The sequence below is a fragment of the Prionailurus bengalensis genome, chromosome A2, assembly GCF_016509475.1.
Source record: "Prionailurus bengalensis isolate Pbe53 chromosome A2, Fcat_Pben_1.1_paternal_pri, whole genome shotgun sequence".
NCBI classification, from domain to species: domain Eukaryota; kingdom Metazoa; phylum Chordata; class Mammalia; order Carnivora; family Felidae; genus Prionailurus; species Prionailurus bengalensis.
The window spans coordinates 135,507,398-135,529,798 of NC_057348.1; the positions used below are offsets into that span (position 1 = coordinate 135,507,398).

Here is a 22,401-nt window from a genome sequence, read left to right on the forward strand (position 1 = left end):
AGTTTAATGATGCTACTGCACTTTTAGTTGCTCTCAGAGTTCCTTACCTCACCCAGGTCCTTGCCAACACTTTTGCTTTTAATCTTAGCCTTCTCTCTACCCTGGCTTTCTTGCCCTGCTTTCAGTCGATCTTTTACTCTCCAGAGAATGATAATCTTCTCAATTTTTCATTTTTTCTCATAATTTCTAAGGTGTGTCATTTTGAGTTCTCAGAATAACTCTGTTCTGTTCTGCAGGGTTCTTCCCCAGGTAAAACGTTAACTTGTTATTAGTACTTTTTTTCGTTCTGTGAAACCACAGGAAGAATCTGCAGTAAAGCAGGATGTGTGGACCATCACTGGCTTCACTTGCTTTCGACTTAATTGTTCAGTTGACTCCCGTCTTAGGTCATCCGCTGGACGGTGGGCTGCTGCCTCTGCTTGTGGCTTTGGGATCCGGGAATAGCTGCAGTGGGCTGGGCCTGGGCTGTCCACCAGGGCAGACAAATGTGTGAACTAAAGGAAGCAGGATGCTCCAACATCCATCCTGCTGAGGGTGCTTATATAATATGCTCCCCAGATAAAGCAGCCTCACCAACGCCCGCCCACCAACTTCCTGCTCAGGTATTTCTAGCTTTAATCTCTGAATGGATGTGGAAGGGCGCATCTTGATAGGAGGTGGAGGAGGATGGCACTACCAAAAGCAGAGATTGCGGTAAGGACATACACCCAATTTCCTAACTGGTATCAAGTTTGCTTTTTTGAATCATTAGTAAGATGGTCATAGGAAATAATGAAGTGTTTTCCTACCTCATTTCAGGTAGGCCTCAAATCAGTGGGTTTAACACTCTCTTATCCCTAAAGGTACGGGAAAATTCTTCCAGATTCTTGCCCAAGGGAGACCTCAGTTCTATTTTCCTCTGTTTTTGTGAAGTTTTATCACTTTTCATAAGCACTTTATTGGGAAATTGTGTTGGGTACCACGAGACAGGTCCAATTTTAAGCCCGAAGTCTTGCACTCTCCAAATTAATCCCAAACTGCCATGCTACTTCTCGGGTAGAACTTCTTTCACAAGGAATGGATTGTTTCATACCAGTGAAACAGGATACAGATTTTCAAGATTTACTGAGTATTCTACCCCTGAGATTTTCAACAAGGATTGCTATTTAATCTTGTCTCACTTCTGAAAACAAGAGCGCTCTATTCATTACAGTCATCTGTCAAACTGCCTACACTGTCTTAAGATTGATTTCGAAATCACGTAACAGCAAGAAACCCGATTTCATAGATACGCTGTCTTCAATTTCAACAACTCATTTGTTCTCGGATTGTAGGTTCTTATAAAATACAGACAGGAAATATTCTATTTAAAATTTTCATTGAAAAGGCCATTCACTAGCAGCAAGCATTCTGTCTTCACATAGTCTAATATGCTTTCTGGAATAAGGTAAAATAGAAATAAATAAATGCAAAAACAAATGTACAGACTTCCAGATCATTCATACATTCTTTTGTTTGTTTAAACTTTATTAGATTTTATTTTGAGAGACAGAGCACAAGTAGGGGAGGAGCAGAGAGACAGGGGGAGAGAGAATTCCAGGCAGGCTCTGCAGTGTCAGTGCAAAGCCTGACTTGGGGGCTTGGAATTATGAACTCTGATATCATGACCTGAGCTGAAGTCAGCCACTTACCCAACTGAGCCATCCAGGCGCCCCTCATTCATACATTCTGTGCATACATTCCGTAGGTTTTTCCTCATTTCAGATATTACCAATTTTTTTGTTAATGGTATTTGTTCTATCTCATTAAAGGATGTGCTGGTTACCATTTCAGATCTGAACAACAAAAAATTACCAGGAGCCTGTTGCTGTACTGCAAACATGTGAAGCTATGCCAAGAAAACACATTTATCTGCTCTAGCTAAAAATGACATTTCTCCCAACAGCAGGATCTGAGGTATTATCAATACACATGCTTCATGCCTCCAGCAGAGGGCTCTACAGATAGATAAGTAGACAGGCAGGCAGACAAGATAGTGGGGGGAGGAAGGTAAACATTTTAACTGTTTTGATAGGATATCTCTCTCCTCTTCGAGAAAAATCAAACTTCTTAAAGGTGAATTAGAGTCCCCAGAATTACCCCTAAGTGTGTGTTGACAGTGGAGTATTTTTGCTTATTAGTAAAGGGACACTGGCCTTTATCACAATTGGTACCAATCCCCTTTATTCTTGTGTCTTCACAGCTTATTCAGGAAGCTCTTATCACATGTCAATTAGTGCTTTGTGACGCAAATGAATTCTGGATTAAATGGAAACAATGACCTCAACAAAGGCCCATCCATCCATTGATTGTTTTCCCCTGCCCTCCAGGCTGTTTTTCTGCGGAATGGAGTTTACCAGAGGAGCTGCTGTCCAGAGGAACAGGGTCAATGTGGCGCCTGTGATGTTTTCCGACTTGTGGCATTATTTTATTTTTTTTTCTATTTTTTTTTCAACGCTTTTATTTATTTTTGGGACAGAGAGAGACAGAGCATGAACGGGGGAGGGGCAGAGAGAGAGGGAGACACAGAATCGGAAACAGGCTCCAGGCTCTGAGCCATCAGCCCAGAGCCTGACGCGGGGCTCGAACTCACGGACCGCGAGATTGTGACCTGGCTTAAGTCAGACACTCAACCGACTGCGCCACCCAGGCGCCCCTTGTGGCATTATTTTAAAGCAATAAACCTCAGCCTCCATTTGGAGTTTCACTTGTCAGAGTCTAAGGGAAAGTTTCTACCATCTAGAGATGGTTTTAGGCCAGGTTGTGCTGAGATGCTGAACTCAAAAAAGAATCAAAAAGGTTTTTACTGAGCCAATAAGCTAGAGCTAGATGGCTCTAGCCATGTCATGGCTTTGTAGCTAGGCGTTTCATTCTGACCTCTTCTGACACTGATTTTAAAGAATTTATGTAGCACTTTAAAGCCACAAACAACACAACTACTGTCAACCTATTCATATAAAATCCCCCCAACAGTACTGGTGCATCCAGCATCCATCCGGGCTACAAAAAAGCTGGAGCCCATGGTAGAGCGAAAGGGTTTTTAGCCATATGCTGAGGTCCCTCTTTATAGAATAGATATAAAAGAGAAATGAGAATTCAAGAGAAATTACAGTTCACGGAGAGAAATACATCATAGGTTTTTAAAAATTAGCTTACTGAAACTTGAAAAGCCAAGGTGAGACTTGGTTATTAAATTCAAATAAAGCTAGGCCCCCATATAGGAACACAAACATAATACTTTGGGAATTGTAGCTATTAAAAAAAAAAAAAAAACAACAACAACAACAACAAAAAACCACCCATAAGCTATAACTTTGGACCTAACTGCTCCCTTGTCACCCAGCCTCTAGCACTTATAAACTCTTCCTGCTCCAGACCTCCTCTGGGTCGACACTTGCCCTGCTGCCCAGGATCTTCTTCCACTATTGCCGTGATGGCCAAAGGATTCGTTGGTGTTGGAGCCCCTCTTCCTCATACGGGGGAACTGGCTTCCTCCTTCTGCTAGGCCCTTACCCACATTTACTCCTCCATGCCCTGAAAGAGATCAGGCTAGAACTGGCCACCTGCTAACAGCGTTAATCAAGATTTGTGGCCTCAGATACATAACCGCCATTGTTCACAACATTATTTTTATGAGAACAGAGCAAATTTATTCTGGGAACATAGGAAGAGAAGGTAGAATTTCCTAATTGTGATTCTTGATGGTTAGCATGGCACATATTGGAGTAGATGGCTAACAGGCAGTGGAATCTCAAGAATTATGTCCTAGGGGATTCAGAGTCCCGCCTTTTCTTAATGTTTATTTATTTATTTTGAAAAACAGAAAGAGTGCGAGCAGAGGAGGGGCAGGGGGAAAGAGAGAGAGAGGAGAAAGAGAAACGCAAGCAGGCTCCACACTTGGCAACAGAGCCCTATGTGGGGCTTGATCCCAGGACCTGAGCCTAAATCAAGAGCCTGACACTTAACTGACTGAGCTACCCAGGCGCCCCCAGAATCCTACATTTTAAAGTCATGCTCAGATTAGGATGATCTATTTAAGTATTTTTCTAATATAATAATTATTTATAATCACTGAAGTATTATAATACAAGATTGCAAATAAGTTAATAAAAATTGCAACGGGCTAAGAAAAGTCTGAGTTAATATACAAAGTTCAACTATTATAATAAATTATTAGTGATTCAAAACTCAATCAAGTTAAATGTTTCCTTATTAACTCTTAGAATGGAGATTTAAGATCTGTATTATTTTAAATATTCAATGAAAGTATTTAAAAATAACACCATTTATTTTTTTATTTTTATTATTATTTTTTTAATGTTTATTTATTTTTGAGAGAGACAGAGACAGAGTGTGAACAGGGGAGGGGCAGAGAGAGGGAGACACAGAATGCAAAACAGGCTCCAGGCTCTGAGCTATCAGCCCAGAGCCTGATGCAGGGCTCGAACTCACAAGCCATGAGATCGTGACCTGAGCCAAAGTCGGACGCCTAACCGACTGAGCCACCCAGGAGCCCCCAAAATAACACCATTTAAAAAACAAAAAGAAACGGGGCACCTGGGTAGCTCAGTCGGTTGAACGTCTGACTCTTGTTGATTTCCACTCAGATATCATGGTTGTGAGACTGAGCCCCACGCTGGGCTCCACACAGGGCACGGATCCTGCCCAAGAATCTCTGTCCTCCACCCTGAGTGCACATGCTCTGACACTCTCTCACGAAAAAACCCCCAAACTAAAAAAAACGAAACACTCCTAAATTGAGAATAGAACTAACAACTAGTTAGTCTCTGGTTTGTTGGTCATTGGTAGCTAAACCATGGCTTAGGCATTCAGAGGCAAACATACAAATGTACTTGGGATGTTCTGTATATAATGTGCTAGCCAGCATTTCACTTGACAGACCTGCTCAGCCAAGGCCCCTGTGCAGTTGTAATCTGCTGTATCACCCTTCTGTTCACTTTGTCATCTGGGTGAATGAAAAGCCCTGAGCAGAAAGTTGCCTGGTGCAGAGAAGCTGAGGAGGCAGAAGGGAGAGAAGCGGTTCTACAAGCTCATTTTACTGGGCGCCCAGGCTCACATTCCTGAAAACCAGCTGGTCACTCAACAACAGCTTTAACTCACACAAAGGAGAAAGGCAGCCCTCCCTCCCATTTGTGTTGCCCCCAGGCTTACTCTGAAGCGGCAGGGAGGAACACATAACAAAGAAAACAAGTTACAGTCTCAAAGTTACAGGACACCATCTCTTCTAAACTAGAAAGCTTTTTAATGTTTTGGTGCTACTGTGGCTATTTTACAAAGGTCATTCCCAACTTTGGGTCTAGCCAGATCAACAGAATGGTTTGGAATTTGCACTTCTCTTCAGGGGGAACAAAGACATCAATTCATAGTTAATGGAAACAATTTTTGTAAAGGGCCCCTGGCAAACTCATTCATTTTTTAAAAAAGGTTTTCCAAATTAAGGCAGCAGGCAAAATGAACGTTTGTTTAAAGTTTTACACCTTCAATATTAGTTTTAGATGGATCTCACAGAGACCCAAGAGTGCACAAACTTAGCTTAATCACTCACTAGCCACGTGGCCTTGAGCACATTATTTCCCTTCTCTGCTTCAGTTTCCTTATCTATAAAGTGGATGACGGGGGCGCCTGGGTGGCGCAGTCAGTTAAGCGTCCGACTTCAGCCAGGTCACGATCTCATGGTCCGTGAGTTCGAGCCCCGCGTCGGGCTCTGGGCTGATGGCTCAGAGCCTGGAGCCTGTTTTGCATTCTGTGTCTCCCTCTCTCTCTGCCCCTCCCCCGTTCATGCTCTGTCTCTCTCTGTCCCAAAAATAAATAAACGTTGAAAAAAAAATTAAAAAAAAAAAATAAAGTGGATGACGCTATCTACCTCACAGGGATGTTCTGAGGAATAAATAAGACATGTATGTGCCTTTGGCATATCGCCTGGCATGTAATAAGTACTGGACAAAGGTAAAACATTACATTTGTTCACCATTTGTCTAGAATTTGCTACTTTCTCTTGATAATCATATTCTTGTTCCCTTCAGTAACAGAATCAGTTTTCCCTGGGTGCATGGTTGCCCGGAAAGCGACCACATATCCCAGCTAGGTGAACGTGTGGCCACATGCTGGTCAGTGGTTATGGGTGGAAACAATGTGTGCAACGCCCCAGAAAGGAAGGGGCTTGCCCTCCAGGCTCTCCTCCCTCAGGCTAGAACCTGAGGGTGGGAGTGGGGACTCTCTTCGACCAAACCCACATCAACAATACCCCAGGTCACAGTGGCCCACCGAGAGAGAGAGAGAGAGAGAGAGCGCGCGCGCGTGCGCGAGAGAGAGAGAGAGAGAGAGAGAGAGAGAGAGAGAGAGAGAGAGCACGTGCCAAGATGCTGACACATCTGCAGGGGTCGGGGTCACCCCGCCCCATTTCCCCCTACTGGCTCTCTCATCTGCTGGGATTTCTACGTTTGAGAAAAATAAACTTCTATGCTGTTCAAACTACAGTTGTTTGGTTTCTGTTAAAATGGCCAAATCAATACTTTTAACTGATTCTAGCATATTTAACTTAATTCTAAATTATAAAGTTTACAGCAAAGAATCTTGATATTTATAGCCATTCTCTTTCATATTGATGATCAGTTACTTGATGTCAAGTCCAAGTTGGGGAAAGACAACCCTCTCCTGCTCCAGTCACAACACTTCACAGGTGACAGGTGGGAACAGCTGGATGACTGTGATAGAAATCCAGAACTAAGTGACCAGCAGCCTTCTAGGGAAGGGGCTGTTGGGGAAGATCATGGGGTTGGGGCGCAGGGTGAGTGGGGCTCCCGCTCCTACAGACATGGAAATGGGCCACCCAATACTCCAGGGTCAGGGATGGGAGCCTAAGACTCCCCTTGGCAGCATCCACCTACCAGCCTGAGGTAGTTCTGTAGCATCTGAAGAGGGATCATTGATGCATAAGTCACACTACTGAGGCAGCCTTCTTGGGGACCTGTAAGAAAGCGACACACAGAAGCAAAATTGGTTCTTCCTTATTAAATGTAAATGATCAAGACACAACAAAACTTCTCATAAAAGATACAGTAATGTTTGTTGACTTACGTAGCCAGAGCTGACATGTGACCAAGAGGTACCTTTTGTCTCACCATCGTGAAAATATTTCAACACTCTGAACTGGCTGGTAAACCACCGCTGCTCCCCAGACCTCTCCAGCTGCCCTTCCTTCCCCTGGGAAGCCCACCCATCTCTCCTGTCCATCACAGCCAGGGCCTTCAGATTCCAGCTGGAATACTACTGCTAGTATCTGCTCCGATCCCTGGATTCAATTTTACTATTTATAAACAACTGTTATCAGAGATAATCCCAACCCTCTGAAAGTTCTAGCCTGGGACAGCATTCGTGCACAGTTCTGGGGGTCACCCTTTATGTTCTTTCCCAAACTCTATCTCCCTCACTTGCCTCCCAAGTTCTGCTATTCTCTTAATACACTGCTTGAACCTGAAGGTATTTTCTGGGATAACCGCATACTTTTTTTTTTTTTTCCTAACTTCAGTAAGTAGTTCAAACAATAGAATACAACTTTTATTAGTTGAACTTTTAAAGAATCCATTCCCAAATATGGGAAGTGCATGATAAAATCCCTTTTAGAGTTAAGGGCTGAGAAATGGAGTATTCCTGTAACACCTACTAGCTATGTAACCCTAGACAAGAAAATCAATCTTTCTAAGCCTTAATTTCCTTGTACGTAAAATGAGGGTAAACAGAAATACTTATCTCAATGGGTTGTTATATGGATTAAGTGAATTTATACTTGTAATGTGCTATAAATGATAGGGCATTCCACATAGTAGGTGTTCACTAAACATTACCCGTACCATTATAATAATCTTATTCATCATACACTGGACTTGACAGTAACAGAAGGCATTTCTTTTAACATGGTCTCTTGTCACTCTCTCAGTACATTAAGTTTAGCTTCTGGTTTGTTCCTAATGGGAGAGGTGATCAGAATCGCAGCAATCAATGGTCAGGACGGATATCACCAGGTGTCAGAAACATGGCTTTTGATTTTGCCTCTTCTTAGTGAGACTTTTCAAAAAACATCTAATTACTTAATAGAGGGGGTCACACATGCATTGCTGGAGAACACAGGACAGAAACATGCAGATTTAAGACCCGGCACCACGACACCTCATGAAGCCAACACTCTGTCAACAGCACCTCAGTGTGGACTACTCTTACCTGATAAAAGCACAGTGACTCGCTCTGCTTTATTCTTCTTCATAAAGTCCCACGGGGACTGGGTGAAGCTCTGACCTGCTGACCATGGCACATTTCCTAAGTTCAAGAAAACGAAATAAAATGTCAAAGAAGCTTCAAAGTAATTTTTCTTATAAGGGACAATATACAATCTCCTGTGGAATCCAGGGTTTAGACTGTCAAAAGCACACACAGAACATGTAAAGCATCACATAGGGGTTAACTCCCTAATACAATGTCCGTTAAAGGTCAAAAGGCAAGCCTTCAAAGAAGAGGTTTCTCCAAAGCTGTTTTTAGGAGTAAGAGAGAAATCTGGAGAGCAAAAATATACTAAATATTTCTAGGAACAAAGCTGATGATAACTTTCCATGGTTCTTCCAGTGCCTGCTTCACAAAGTCTAAGCACTTTGAATGAGGTGAAGTAACAGGTCCTTTATGATCTGCTCCCTTTCCAACAAATTTTTAGATTCCAGAAAACACAGGCTACTTCAGGGGCTCAGTATAAAGGAAGCCTTCTCACAGTCTGGGCCCTCTGCTCATGCCTGCTCAGAAAGGGTGCCACTTCCTTGGGGTCTACTCTAGGGACGGATTAGTAGGAAGTACTTGTTCCGTCCCTTCCCATCCACAGATCTTAAATTCTTAAATATTCCCACCACACACACACACTCCCCACCTGTAACTCACTGCTTATCTGTTGGCCTGGGTCCCTTTAATCTAGTTAGGTGATATAGTAAAGTCACTTATATACATACATTAATAAATAATGTCATGGTTGCCTGTTATCAAGTGGATACAATTAGGCACTAAACTAAGCCCTTTACCCACAGAAGCCAATGATCTTTACATCTGAAATGCCACTAGGTGCCCTACACAAATATGAACACTGGCACCATCAGGCCTTAGCATCCATGGCTTACAGAGGTAAATCTCTCTGAGGGTGGTAAATATCCATTTGCCTATGCTTGTTTCCAGATCAGCTGGATGAAGGCTGATGATGCAGTGTCATTTTCTTCTGAACAAGTCTGTGCTGATTTCATTTATTAGACTCTTGGGCACAACCACACCTTGAATAACAGTTTGTTGTATGGGCAAAATGTGTTCCTGAGAATCATTTATGACATATTATCTTAATGTAATTATTTAACTATACAATAATTCTTCTGTAAGAATTGTAATTATATTAATGATCTTGCCAAAGATCAATAAAATTAAATTGTCATGAATTATCAGCCTTAAAAACTAGTAAAATACATTTTTGGGAAGTGATTTAGCATCTATAAATTAACAGAATAAAACCCTTTCTGCTATAATAAGCTGATATATTAAAAGTTGATATATTAAAAGCATATTTAAAAGGAAACTCACCGTTTCCTCAACCCTGATTATTCTTATGCAACAAGTGCTGTTGAAAATATGCAGGCTTTCCTATCACACAGACTGGGATTTGAATCTTATCTGCTTTGCTCCTTTGCTGTGTGACCTCAGGCCTACAAGGTGACCTCACCTTGTAACTAGTTATTTGTAGAATGAGTCTGTTGTAAGGACTTGATGAGGTGCTGTGTATAAAGGGTCCAGCACAGTTCTGAAATAATGGCAGGTTCCCCAAAGATGTTAGTTCTCCTGGTTCAAGAGGAAACAAACTAACCAGAGACATTTGTAGAGCACTTACTATGCTCACCAGAAAGTAAATCTTACAAGTTCTTCGGAGTCTGTTTCATAGTGCCTATCAAACAGAAACAAGCAGTTATCACCCTCACTGATCCCATGTGGGAGCTTTGATCAGATCTTCAATGAATAGGGCTTCTTCCAACTCTAGACTTCACTAGGACTCCTGTCCTGGAAGTAAGGTGTTCATATAGTACAAGCCCTGGCCCAGCCCAGGTACAAATCTGGAGCTGTGTTCAGAACCTGTGCACCAGCAAGCAGCTACAAAGTGGTTTGTTTCTTGCATTTATCAAAACAGCAAGTGGAATCACAAACCTCATCAAGGGCTTTCTTGTTCTTTACTCTCTGAGTATTATCTGAGGTATGAAAGCATTTTTTATACTAACAGGCAACATTATGTAATGGCCTCATTGTGAATAATCAAGTTTTTTAGCACCAGCAGCTGCCACAAGTGAGCTCTCATTGTATTTAATCAGTGAACCAAGGATCAGGTTATGGAGCTCATAAACATAAATAAACCCAGAAATTTAACTTTCTCTCCATCACAGGATTGCTGATACCTAGCATGATGGATCGTACACTGCTTGTCCCGAGGCCAATACTGGAGTCAGTGGTGTTATTAAATGTCACATCTTCCAGACTCCACCATCCATCAGATGAGATTGCTTGGAAATGATTTGTCAGAGCTTGACTCACTGCTTTTGAAAAATCATCCCATGATGTCTGTTTGCGGATATTTAAAGCACATATTGTGTTTTCGCATTCAAAGTCATCGGAACCATAGCTGCCTGGTTCAATCTCACCCACTGAAATCCTTAAGGGTATTTTAAGAGCATCTGTTGGAAGAATAAAAGAATTAAGGGGAAAAATTCTTGATAGGAAAAAGCAGCAAAACTTATATAAAACAAGCAGATATGAACATTTTAAAAACAAAGCAAAGGGCAGCTCTCATGTTTCTTTAGATACTATCAACCGAATGTTCTCCTACTGGAGTAAACTGGTCTCCCAAACTCTTCACAGCTTCTTTGGAACCATGTTGCTTGAAATATTTGTCTTTCCTTGTATCTTTGGCCTTTTGTACTTCATTGACTCTTCCCTTCAGCAAGACTCTCAAGTTCTTTAAAAAAAAATCTGAGAAAATGAGAGCCCTCTCTTGACCCTAAATTCTCCATATTGCCCTTTCTCCTCACCTACATTGATAACATCATAAATAAGGCAGGTTCCAGTTGTAGAAGTCACTGTGCTTAGGATAGTGGCTTTGGACTCCTACAGACCTTGGTCTAAGCCTCAGGGTCAGCCTCCTCCTAGCCCTGTGTACTTGGTAAACTGATCTCTCTATACCCCAATTCCTTCTACAAAATGTTAGGAATGTGCTATTAAATTATTATGAAGACCCAGTGAACACATGTTTGAAATGAATTTAACACACTAACGGTTATGTGGTAAATACTGGTGAGTATTTAGTAAATAGTAAACAGTGCAGTCGAAGCTTTTTAAATGATCTTTCCAATCTCTGTGACACCAACTGACTGAGGCCCCACCGAGCTATGCAGCACCCCATGCACTCCAGTTCTCACGAAATGAATTACGTGCTCACCAAGAGTCACTTGTGTTTATTCCCTAGTCTTTTATGTCTGTCGAACTCATCACTGTAATTACTAAATTAAATATTCCATAAACTGATGAAATGACTTACTCTTCCTATAAAATTGAAGTTGGACACTTTAGAGACACTGAACAAAGGAGGTGCTAAAAAAAAAAAAGTTGGGGCGCCTGGGTGGCTCAGTCGGTTAAGCGTCCGACTTCGGCTCAGGTCATGATCTCATGGTTTGTGGGTTCGAGCCCTCCATCGGGCTCTGTGCTGACAGCTCAGAGCCTCGAGCCTGTTTTAGATTCTGTGTCTCCCTCTCTCTCTGCTCCACCCCCATTCCTGCTCTGTCTCCCTCTGTCTCAAAAATAAGCAAACATTTAAAAAAAATAAAATTAAAAAAAAAAGTCACCTAAGGAGGTATGGATTAGACAACTACATAAAGCTAGAAAAGATTATCTTTGGGGTGCCTGGGTGGTTCTTGGTTTGAGTTTGAGTCCCATCGGGCTCTGAACAGTGCAGAGCCTGCCTGGGATTCTCTCTCTCTCCCTCGCTCTCTGCCCCTCTTACTCACTTTTGCTCTCTCAAACTAAATAAATAAACTTAAAAAAAAAAAGAAAGAAAGAAATTACCTTACTTAATTTTTTTTAAAAGTTTATTTATTTTGGGTAGAGATTGAGCAGGGGAGGAGCAGAGAGAGAGAGGAAGAGAGAGAGAATCCCAAGCAGGCTCTGCACTGTCAGTGCAGAGTCCCACGAGGAGCTCAAACTCATGAATCACACGCAAGATCATAACCTGAGCAGAAAGGAAGAGTTGGACACTTAACCAACTGACCACCCAGGTGCCCTGAAAAAAAAGATCTTAAGTCCTCAAACACTAGAAATCACAGATGAAGCATAAATGTGTGGTTTGTTCAAATAAGAATATGTGCAATTTCTATTAGCAAAACCATAGTAAAGTAAAAACCTGTACCTAAAAATTGATGGAAGAAATCCCTATATGTCAAAGTTAACACAAAATGTTTAAAATGTATATTTTTAGGATTCCCTTCTTCAACTGGCTTTTTCTATTAACCAACTACTAGATTAGTTTATTTTCCAATTATCAATAATTCTCAGGGCACCTATCAGTTGATTGAGCGTTCAGTTCTTGGTTTCGGCTCAGGTCACAGTTTGAGAGTTCGAGCCCTGCACTGGGCTCTGTGCTGACTGTATGTATGGAGCCTGCTTGGGATTCTGTCTCCCTCTCTCTGCCCCTCCTCCACTTGCTCTCTACCTCTCTCCCAAAATAATGTTAATAAATTTAATACGTTAAAATAAATGTTAAAAAATTTAATTATCAGTTCTCATCAATAGCATATGACACAACTGATCTCTCTCTGTTCTCTGATATGCTCCTGCAAGATTCCCTCATGCCTCCCTGGTCACTCTTTTATGTTGTTCCTTTGCTGGTCCCTTCACATTTTCCATTTTCTTAATGATAGAGTGTTGCAACGCTCCTTTCTCTTACTTTTTCTGTCTGTGTTCACTTCCTTAGTGATCTCATCCAGTCCCATGACTTTAAATATCATCTATAAACTGCTGACTCTCAGATTTATGTATCCAGCTCATACTCATCTCTGGAATTCCTGCTGACTTGGCATCTCGACACAGATATCCTAACAGACATCTCCAATTCATAATTCCAAAACGGAACTCCTGATCTTCAGTAGCAAAATCTGCTTCACCCACAGCTTCCCCCCACCCCCCTTTGACAGGTGATGGCCACTCCATCCTGCCAACTATTCAGGCTGAATACCTTGGGGTTATCCACAAATCCCTTCTCTCTCTCTCATACTGCAGGTTCAATCCATCAGGAAGTTCCACTGGCTCCACCTTCAGCTGTATCCAGAACCCAACCACTTTCCACCACCTCATCTGCGACAATCCTGGATTGAGCCGTCACTGTCCTCTCTCACTGGAAGACGACGCCAAGGGCCTAACACGTCTCCCTGCCTCCGCCTGTGACTTCCTACGTTTACTCTCAACAAAGCAGCCACAGATACTATGGAAATGTACATCAGATCCCATCACTCTGAAGCTCGAGCACTGAGATGGTTACCTTACAATGACCTACAAATTTCAGCCAGACAGACCTCCACCCCCATCCCTTCTTGTAACTTCTCTCTCCTCGCCCATTCAAAACCAGCACTCTGACCTCCTCACAGTTCCTCAGACATAGCAGGTATGCTCCTGCTTGAGGACCTCTGTCCACGTGATGATGTTCTCCCTGGAAATCTCTTACCTGAGGTATCGACATCGTTGCTCTGCTCACCCCCTTCAAGTGTTTGCTTCAATGTCTTACAAGGGGGCTCTTCTGACCATTATTTTAAAAACTGAAACCCAGGGGCTCCTGAGTGGCTGACACTTAGTTTCAGCTCAGGTCATAATCTCACGGTTTCATGGGTTCAAGCCCCACATCAGGCTCTGTGCTGGTAGTGTGGAGCCTGCTTCGGATTTTCTCTCTCCCTGCCCCTCCCCAACTCACACACTCCCTCAAAATAAATAAATAAACTTAAAAAAAAAACACACAAAACCCAAGCTGAAACCCATCCTCATATGCCCAATCCTCCCTTAGTCTTTTCTGTAGCACATATCCCTGTCTCACATACCATATAATGAATTACTACTTATGTTTATTGTTCATTTTCTGTCTCAGTGTCAGAATGTAAGGTAAAAACAAATTATTGATACAGTTGGCTGATTGGATGGATTGATAATCTTGATATAAGAAGTCATAATATTTTGTACAATCTGAAACTCCATATTCCATAAACCCACATGTGAACCTTTCAGAACATGTCCTGAGGAGTATACATTCTTAGAGCTGGAAGAGACCCAAAAGATCATCCATTACCTTCACAGACAGGTAGGCAACCAGGGGTTGAGAGATAACCAACTTGCCTACATTCATCTGATCAGCTGATGGCAAAGTACCCAGCCATGACTCTTCATACCCTATTAGTCTCATGTCTTAGAGACACAATCTAAGTCAGAAGAGCAATAATTATTTAAATACTGTCCAAGGTCATTAAAATACAATGAGGATCTAGCATTACTCTATTTAAGATTTTTTAAAATGTTTTTTATTTACTTTGAGAGACAGAAAGAGTGAGCAAGCAGGAGCAGGGGAGGGATGAGGGGGGAGAGAGTGGGGGAGAGAGGGATGGAGGGGGAGAGAGGGATGGAGGGAGAGAGAGGGGAGAGAGGGAGGGTGGGAGGGAGAGAGAGAGAATGAATCCCAAGCAGGTTCACACTGTGAGAGCAGAGCCCAATGTGGGGCTCAAACTCACAAACCATGAAATCATGACCTGAGCTGAAACCAAGAGCTGGAGGCTTAACTGACTGAGCCACACAGGTGCCCCAAAGATCTAGCATTATTTTAATAGCAACTAATTCTGTAAAAAGCCATTCTACATGGAAAAAAATAATTACCACATTTATAACCGATAAAAATGTTTTTGTAGTTACTAGGGTTCAAAGAAGGCTGAGCAGAGAGTAAGAAAACTGTAGCTGGATTAATCTTTTCCCATCATGCCAGAGGTGCCAGCAGTGTGGGTGAAGAAGGCACCAAGCTGCAAATGGCACTCACTCAGATTCTCCAGCAGATGCTTGCAGTCATCAGTGGCGACATCATGCGCGGTCCGATGGCACTTATCTTTTCTTTCTGGCTCAAGCCCTCCGTGCATACACAAGATTTCCAGGCAGTTCTAGAAAGGCAAGAGCTCTATTACATCATGTCCAAATGAATACACTCAAATGAAAAATCCAAGGGAAAAGTCATTTGTTTGTAATGAGCAAATCAGAAATTCTCTGCCAGACATCGTATTTCAATTCCAGCAATCCAAATACACACATTAATCTACACACTGGCTCAAAATGGAAAGCAAAGAGTGTGCTTCATTCAAATGTGAATCACAGGACCAAAACACTGCTCCACAGAACAGCCTCTTAGGTTTCAAGAGAAAAAGAACAGATTACTAATCATTCATGCTGCAGAATGAAATTAAGAAAGAAATTGGCTTCAGCAGACAGTATCCTTTTATGGTAATTTGGCAATATAAAGCCAAAAGACTTTGCTATAGGTGGGTGCTCCATGCTGTATTCTAGACAATGAACTGTTTCCCTAGTCATGTAAGTGCAGGGTTCCCATTGTAACAACTCTTGTCTCACGGTCCTCACAAGCACATTTATAACTGAGATCTTACACTCTTATTTTTTTTATATGAAAAATATGAACACCATGTTCATTGAGTTTTTAGAAAAACATTCCCAATATATTGAAGTTATGTGCTCTCTCTTTTTCAGCTCTTTCTTCTATGTTGCTTCAGGAAGTCCCCATCAAAAAGTATCAGTAACCTATGAACTGAAAACTCTTAGTTCTCCAAAATTTTTCAAAACAAAGTAAAGACAATATATGTACAAACATTTTCAAGTAAATAAATGCACGGCAAGAAATAACATCAAGATATTTATTAAGGACCTCTGCTATATCAACTTTTACTACTTGATGATTTGTTTACTTATTTCCCACCAGAATAAGCACAGAACTGAATAGAACAGAAACCATAAAAGGAAACAAACAACAAAATAAGCAATATCCTTCTCATCTCTCCCCTGCAAACATGCGTTCGCACGCGCGCGCACACACACACACACACACACACACACACTTTGGGCTGATTTCACTTCTGACAACAGTAAACCAGGTAGTCTGAAAGTCTACGGATTTTGCTGTAAAACATCACTTTTCTATTTTATAAAACACAAAACACACTTTTCCCTTCCTTTATGTAAATATTTTTATTGGCATACACTATCCTCATAGAAAAGTACAAAAGCTTGAAGAAGTATCACAAAATGAATATAACTATGTAAGGAGCACTCTGGAAGCCTTCTGTATGTTTCATCTAAATCACTAGCCCCACCCTTCTCCCCCTCGGGTAACTCCTAGGATGATTTCTAATATCAGAGACTGGTTTATCCAGTTTATAAACTTAATATAATTGGAATCATACTGCAGTTTCACTTTTATATTTGGCTTTTCATTCAACATAATGTCTATAAAATTCATCCATATGCTGGGACTAAGCATAGTTTATCCTTCTTTTAAAAAATTACTATGGGATATATGAATGTACCACAATTTACTTGTTAATGGACATCTGGGCTCCACTATGGACATTCTAGTACACATCCTTTATAGACATATGTACACATTTCTGTTGGATCTATGTACATAGTTAGACTGTTGGGTCACAGGATATGCATATGTTGCTCTAGGTCAGTATATACTGCAAAGAGCTTTTAATAAGTGGCTATACTAAACTCCACTCCCACCAGGAGTATGTGTGAGTTCCAGGTGCTTCATATTGCCCCCCAAACACACTTTATATATGAATTCATAAAGAAGTACAGAAAATCCCCTAAAGGTCAAAGAGAGAGAGAGAGAGAGAGAGAGAGAGAGAGAGAGAGAGGGGAAACTAAACCACAAATTAAGTGAAATTTGAATAGGAAGCCAGTGCTGGTCTGAGGGCAAAGCTAATGTAGGCAATCTTTTCAGATGCTGGGGAGATGGGAGAGTAGGTCTTTGGACCTCTAAAATGGAGGAGTTGAACCAGAGGTATGCCTGCAAAGGGAGTGGACAAGAACATTGGTTTCTCACTGCCCCTGCTTAGGTTGGAGGGATCTCGTCTAAAAATTGTAATCGAAGTCTGTTTTTCATAGGTGGGTCTGGGGTTCAAGTTCAAAAACTCCCTAAGACAAGAAATGAGCTCAAAACAAAGTCAAATATATAAACAACAGTTCTTATCAAACTGTTATGACTAATATGTATAATACCAGCAAATGCATCTGATAGTAAATGAGAAATTCAGAAATGTTGATTTAGAAATTAATTTTAATGAGAAATTAAGTAGGATGCAATCTGAGCACTAATCTTTGTGAATTCCCAGATAAGAGATAAAAATGATACATTTATTATGCAAGTTAGTACTTGCAACAAAAGCAGGTAAGAGTCAAAACAGACCTGGATCCTAATTCTGCCAATATAAATGATTTTATCTATGCTTTTGCTAAATCATTTAACATTTTTCTGTTTCAGTTTCCTTATCTTTATTTAAATATCTAGATTTCATATAGCTGTTATGTGACTTAATGGAAAAGATGCATAAAAAGCTCACATTCTTGGCATGCACTAAGCTCTCAATATTTATTAGCTGCTGTTATTATTATAATCAATGTAATAATCACCAGTTAGAAATATTCAATTAAATGGTGAGGAATTACAGCACATCAACAAATGTCACTGATATCAATATAATTCTAGGTGATGCTACTTCAAATTATAAAGGGAAATAATAAAGGATTCAACCAAAATTCCTTTGTTAGTTAATTTATTTTTTGAGAGAGAGAGGGAGCAGGGGAGGGGCAGAGAGAGAGAGGGAGAGAGAATCTCAATCAGGCTCCACACTGTCAGCACAGAACCTGATGTGGGGCTCAAACTCACGAACCATGAGATCATGACCTGAGCCTAAATCAAGAGTCAGATGTTAACCAGCTGAGCCACCCAGGCTCTCCTCAACCAAAATCTTGAAGATTCTTTTACCTCAGACCTTCAAAGTGGGTTGTGTATAGTTTTTATTCTACTCAGGTAGGTCAGTGGGCAAGAATATAAGCAGTGACTTTCTCTATGAGGAAGATGTCGGTCCCCATGAGGATAGCAGGAGATGCATATCCAAACCCATTACAAGTGTGAATTCTATGCCATGCTGGCTCCATGGGGAACACGAAGAGGTTGAAAGCCTCCGCCCAAATGACACTTTACAAGCACCACCACAGCAATTACTTGAGTGCATAGTAAGTTCCAGGCACAGTTCCAACACTTTGCAAGTACCTAGTGCTCACTAATCCCCACAACTTTAAGGAAGAGGAACTAAGCACTCTACCAGGTGCTCTGTTAGAATTGAGGGTGGGAACTATGAGTAAGGTAACAGTTCTGCTTCTCATGGAGGACCACAGGGTGTAATACAGTCATGGGGAGAATGGCACTGAGGTGATGTCCCAAGTTGTACTATGTGGAAAAGGAGGGAAAAGTGGAGAAAGGAATCTAAGCTCTCTCCGTGATGGACACCATTTCTGAAGAGGATAAATGCTATGATGCCAGTCACTGCTACTGGAAAGTCGCAGAGGGAGTCCCAGGGGCCTAAACCAGGCAAGAGGTTCTACCCAAGTGATGTTGAGCAAGAGATCTGGATGAATGGATTTAAGCTAAAGTTCTACTAATTATGATAGAGATACATCTGTTATAAAAGAGACTTTAAAAAGCAGTGGTTTAAGCTTAATCTTTCCACTCACATCCCACTTGCCAGAACATAGGTAGGTGGACTCATTACCTGCAATGGAGGCTGGAGAATGTGGTCTTTATTTTGGGTGGTCATGGGTCCAGAACTCTGCAGGATCATCATAGGGGAAGGGGAAAGGTGATGTTGAGGGTCAATGACCCATCTCTGTCATGATCCTTGAAGGAGAGTGGAGAAGCAAGGTAGAAGTGCCAGGGAGACTAAGTAGAAACCCCAAGTCCAAAGAGCTTGATATACTACCAAAGTCAAGGAAGGGAGCTGGGAATCTGACATTGGGCAGAGGGAGGGAGAGCACAAGCAATCTGCAAATGCACAGGTGGGCCAGTGGGGGTGCTGGGAACACCTTTGGGCTGTGGGTGTGCCCACTGCCTTACCAGGCAGGGGAGTGGGAGGCTGTTAAAATGGGAAATAAGCAAGAAGGTAAATTTAGGGGAGAGTGCCCAAAGATGAAGACAATCAGAGTTAGCTGTGAAGGGCTGAGGTGGCATGAAGGTATGTTTTCTGTAGGCATAAGGATATGCTCAGGTAGCAAAGTGCCATGACAAGCTTGATTCTGAAAAGCAACTGGTGCATTTGGAAGATAAACTGGAAAGGAGGGTGATAGCAAGATCGGTAAGAAAGAACTGTAATAACAGTCCATTCACTCATCAATTCAGCAAATACTCAGTACTTGCAGGCCAGAGACTCTGCTGGACACAGTGCATACAAAGATGGAAAAGTGATTTTTTTGGGAGGAGGTGGAAAGAGAGACAGGCATGCAAATAATTAACGTACAAGCACTCTAAATGAAGTGTGGAAAGGTGCCCTGGGAACACCTAGCTTCTGGAAGCCTAGATTTAAGCTGAGAGGTTTTCCAGGCAGGGAAGGGTCAGGACAGGAGAAGAGGCCATTTGAGGTAAAGGGAACAGCAGACACAAAGACAGGGAGAGAAGAAAGAGCACACGATGTTTGCACAGCAGCCCAGCAGTGCCTGCTTAGAGCACAGAACACATTAGGGGAGGAGACAGGAAGTGTCTCTGTGGAGTGAACTGAGTCCAGATCAGGAAGGGACTTGTCTGTCATCATAAAAACCTAGCACTTATCCTGGAGGTGATAGAGCCTTGGAAAGATGCTGAGCAGGGAAATTACATGAGCAAGTTCCCCTGTCTGAAAGGCCCCTCTCATGGCAGGCTAACGGAGTAGAGAGACGGCAGATGAGGAGACTGGCGGAGTCTGCACAAACTCGGACAGTGGACGAGGAGGGCTCCCCCAGGGTAGTGCCCACAAGATACGGAGGAGGCGACATATTCAAAATTCACTTGTGAAGGAAAAAAATCTGGAGTTGTACCAATCATCTAAGTTCATTAAGTTAGTAAAAAGATGGAGCAAGTAAACACAAATGCCAGGTGATGGTGCTGCATTAAGAAAGAAGGGATGTAGCAGACTGGAGGAGGACAAACATGGGAACCCGGTGATGCAGCCACGTGGAGCTGTGTGATGGGAGCAAACATGAATATGATGGTCAGTAGGGTTACCATACAACTGCCCAAACTGGTGCACCTGCAAGAGTAAAAAGGGGGCACTATTAATAATTACACTAGGATGACAGGCATAAATGGTGACTGTACTGGGTGAAGGAACTTTGCTGCTCTACTTATCAGCCCTGTAAACTGTGTCCCTCCTGAATAAGACCTTATTGGATAAAATCAGAAAATGAGTAGGTAGGGCTAAAGATAACATTTTGGAATCTCTATAGATTATAACTGGGACAAAGTTATACATATATATAAATATATATGTATTTTTTATATGTATATGTATGTGTATATATATATATATTTTATATATACATATATATAAAAGGTACAAAGTGTGAGGAACAAAAGGGTCAAAACCCAGATCCATGAAAGATGTTAGTGGAAAACACAGAAGAGTCCATGTCTCAGGTGAGGGGTGGAGCAGGACTCTGGTTGGCTAATTTAGATTAGAATCCTTTTGGGGCGCCTGGGTGGCTCAGTCGGTTAAGGGTCCAACTCTTGATCTGGGCTCAGGTAACGATCTCTCGGTTCATCAGATCCAGCTCCACATTAGGCTCTGTGCTGATAGGGTAGAGCCTGCTTAGGATTCTCTCTCTGCTCCTCCTTTACTTGTGCTCCCCCTATCTGTCTCTAAAAATAAACAAACTTAAAAAAATGAAAATAAAATAATTCTTTAGGATCCTATCAGTTAATCCGTCCTGCTCAAATTAAGCAAGGACGCAATACTCTGCACTGAACATTCTGGAATAAATGTCAAAAAATAACAGTGTTCCCTTTGTTTACCAACAGCTGAGTCAGTCTGGCTTTTCCAAAAATGTTTTTATAAAAGTTAAGGGGAAAAAAGGAAATAATCATGGAGAATTAAAAACACAAAAACAAATTCCAAAGAATAGATTTCTACTTATCATGAACAACATTCTAGCTCCAAAGAGTTGGTCCAACTTCATAGATATCTTATCTTTCTCCTTTCCTAGCCATCTACTCAACCACATGTGACAAAGAAGAAATTAGTGACTCCTATCATCTTTTTCTCTGCAGCCATGACCCAAGGAGAGGGAATCTAAATCTTGGGGCCCCATGTGGGCCTCTATACTTGAGACACACACCTCATCCAGACCACCCAGACGGGATGGACACTACTGTGTGAGAGGAAATGCCTGATGCTCTCTGGCTAAATGTATCAGGCACAACAGAATCCTAATACAATATATGAATGGCCTAAAGATGGTAACACAAGGTCCACTGCCTGACCAGAGGACAGCAGGCTTGTTCATCCTACAAGATGCCGGAAATAAATGTCTGGAAGACAGGCAAAAAAAAAAAAAAAAAAAAAAAAAAACCCAAAAAAACAGGTGTGGAGATTCATGAGTTCAAGCCGTGCGATAGGTTCTTTGCTGACAGGTCGGAGCCTGGAGCCTGTTTCAGATTCTGTGTCTTCCTCTCTCTCTGCCCCTCCCCCCACTCAGGCTCTGTCTCTGTCTCTGTCTCTCTCAAAAATAATTATTTAAAAAATTAAAAAAAATATATAGGACCAGCCAATTGTAAATGGAGTGTGGGAATTGCTTATGGTTAAACAAAAGAGAAAACCTGGTCATCGAGTTGGAGTGGAAGTGAGGAAGGGGCAGTGTTCTGGAAGCAGAGTCTGCATTAATAGTAAACATGTTAACCCAGAGAGACTAAGAGCCTGAGTGACAGGAAGCCACCAGCTTTGGTAATACACATAAACTAGAATTCTAATTGGGAGGACACATACAGTCCTCCCAAATAATCTCATTGTATGGGAACCTCAACAACAGAGATACCAAATTCATAAAATGTTCCTAATAGGTTTTACTTGACATGTAAAGGGCTCATGACACCAGACAGTTTCACTAAGAACTCTTCTTTCTATTCGCCCTGAGATGAAAACAAAGGTTTGTGCTCAGTGATTAGTCACAGGCCAGCTTTAGAGAGAGGTA

The 22,401-nt window shown here is 41.7% G+C and overlaps 1 protein-coding gene across 4 annotated transcripts in view; it reads right to left on the minus strand.

Annotated features, from left to right (window-relative positions):
- The window catches only part of CTTNBP2 (cortactin binding protein 2), a 149,874-nt gene that overhangs the window by 30,422 nt on the left and 97,051 nt on the right, over positions 1–22,401 (minus strand). For all 4 annotated transcript variants that reach the window (XM_043589329.1, XM_043589330.1, XM_043589332.1 and 1 more), the window contains 4 exons: positions 15,158–15,275; positions 10,500–10,775; positions 8,257–8,352; positions 6,927–7,006 (listed from right to left, as the gene is read on the minus strand). In XM_043589329.1, coding sequence (XP_043445264.1) covers positions 6,927–7,006; positions 8,257–8,352; positions 10,500–10,775; positions 15,158–15,275 — 570 coding nt within the window. The remainder of the gene's footprint in view (positions 1–6,926; positions 7,007–8,256; positions 8,353–10,499; positions 10,776–15,157; positions 15,276–22,401) is intronic.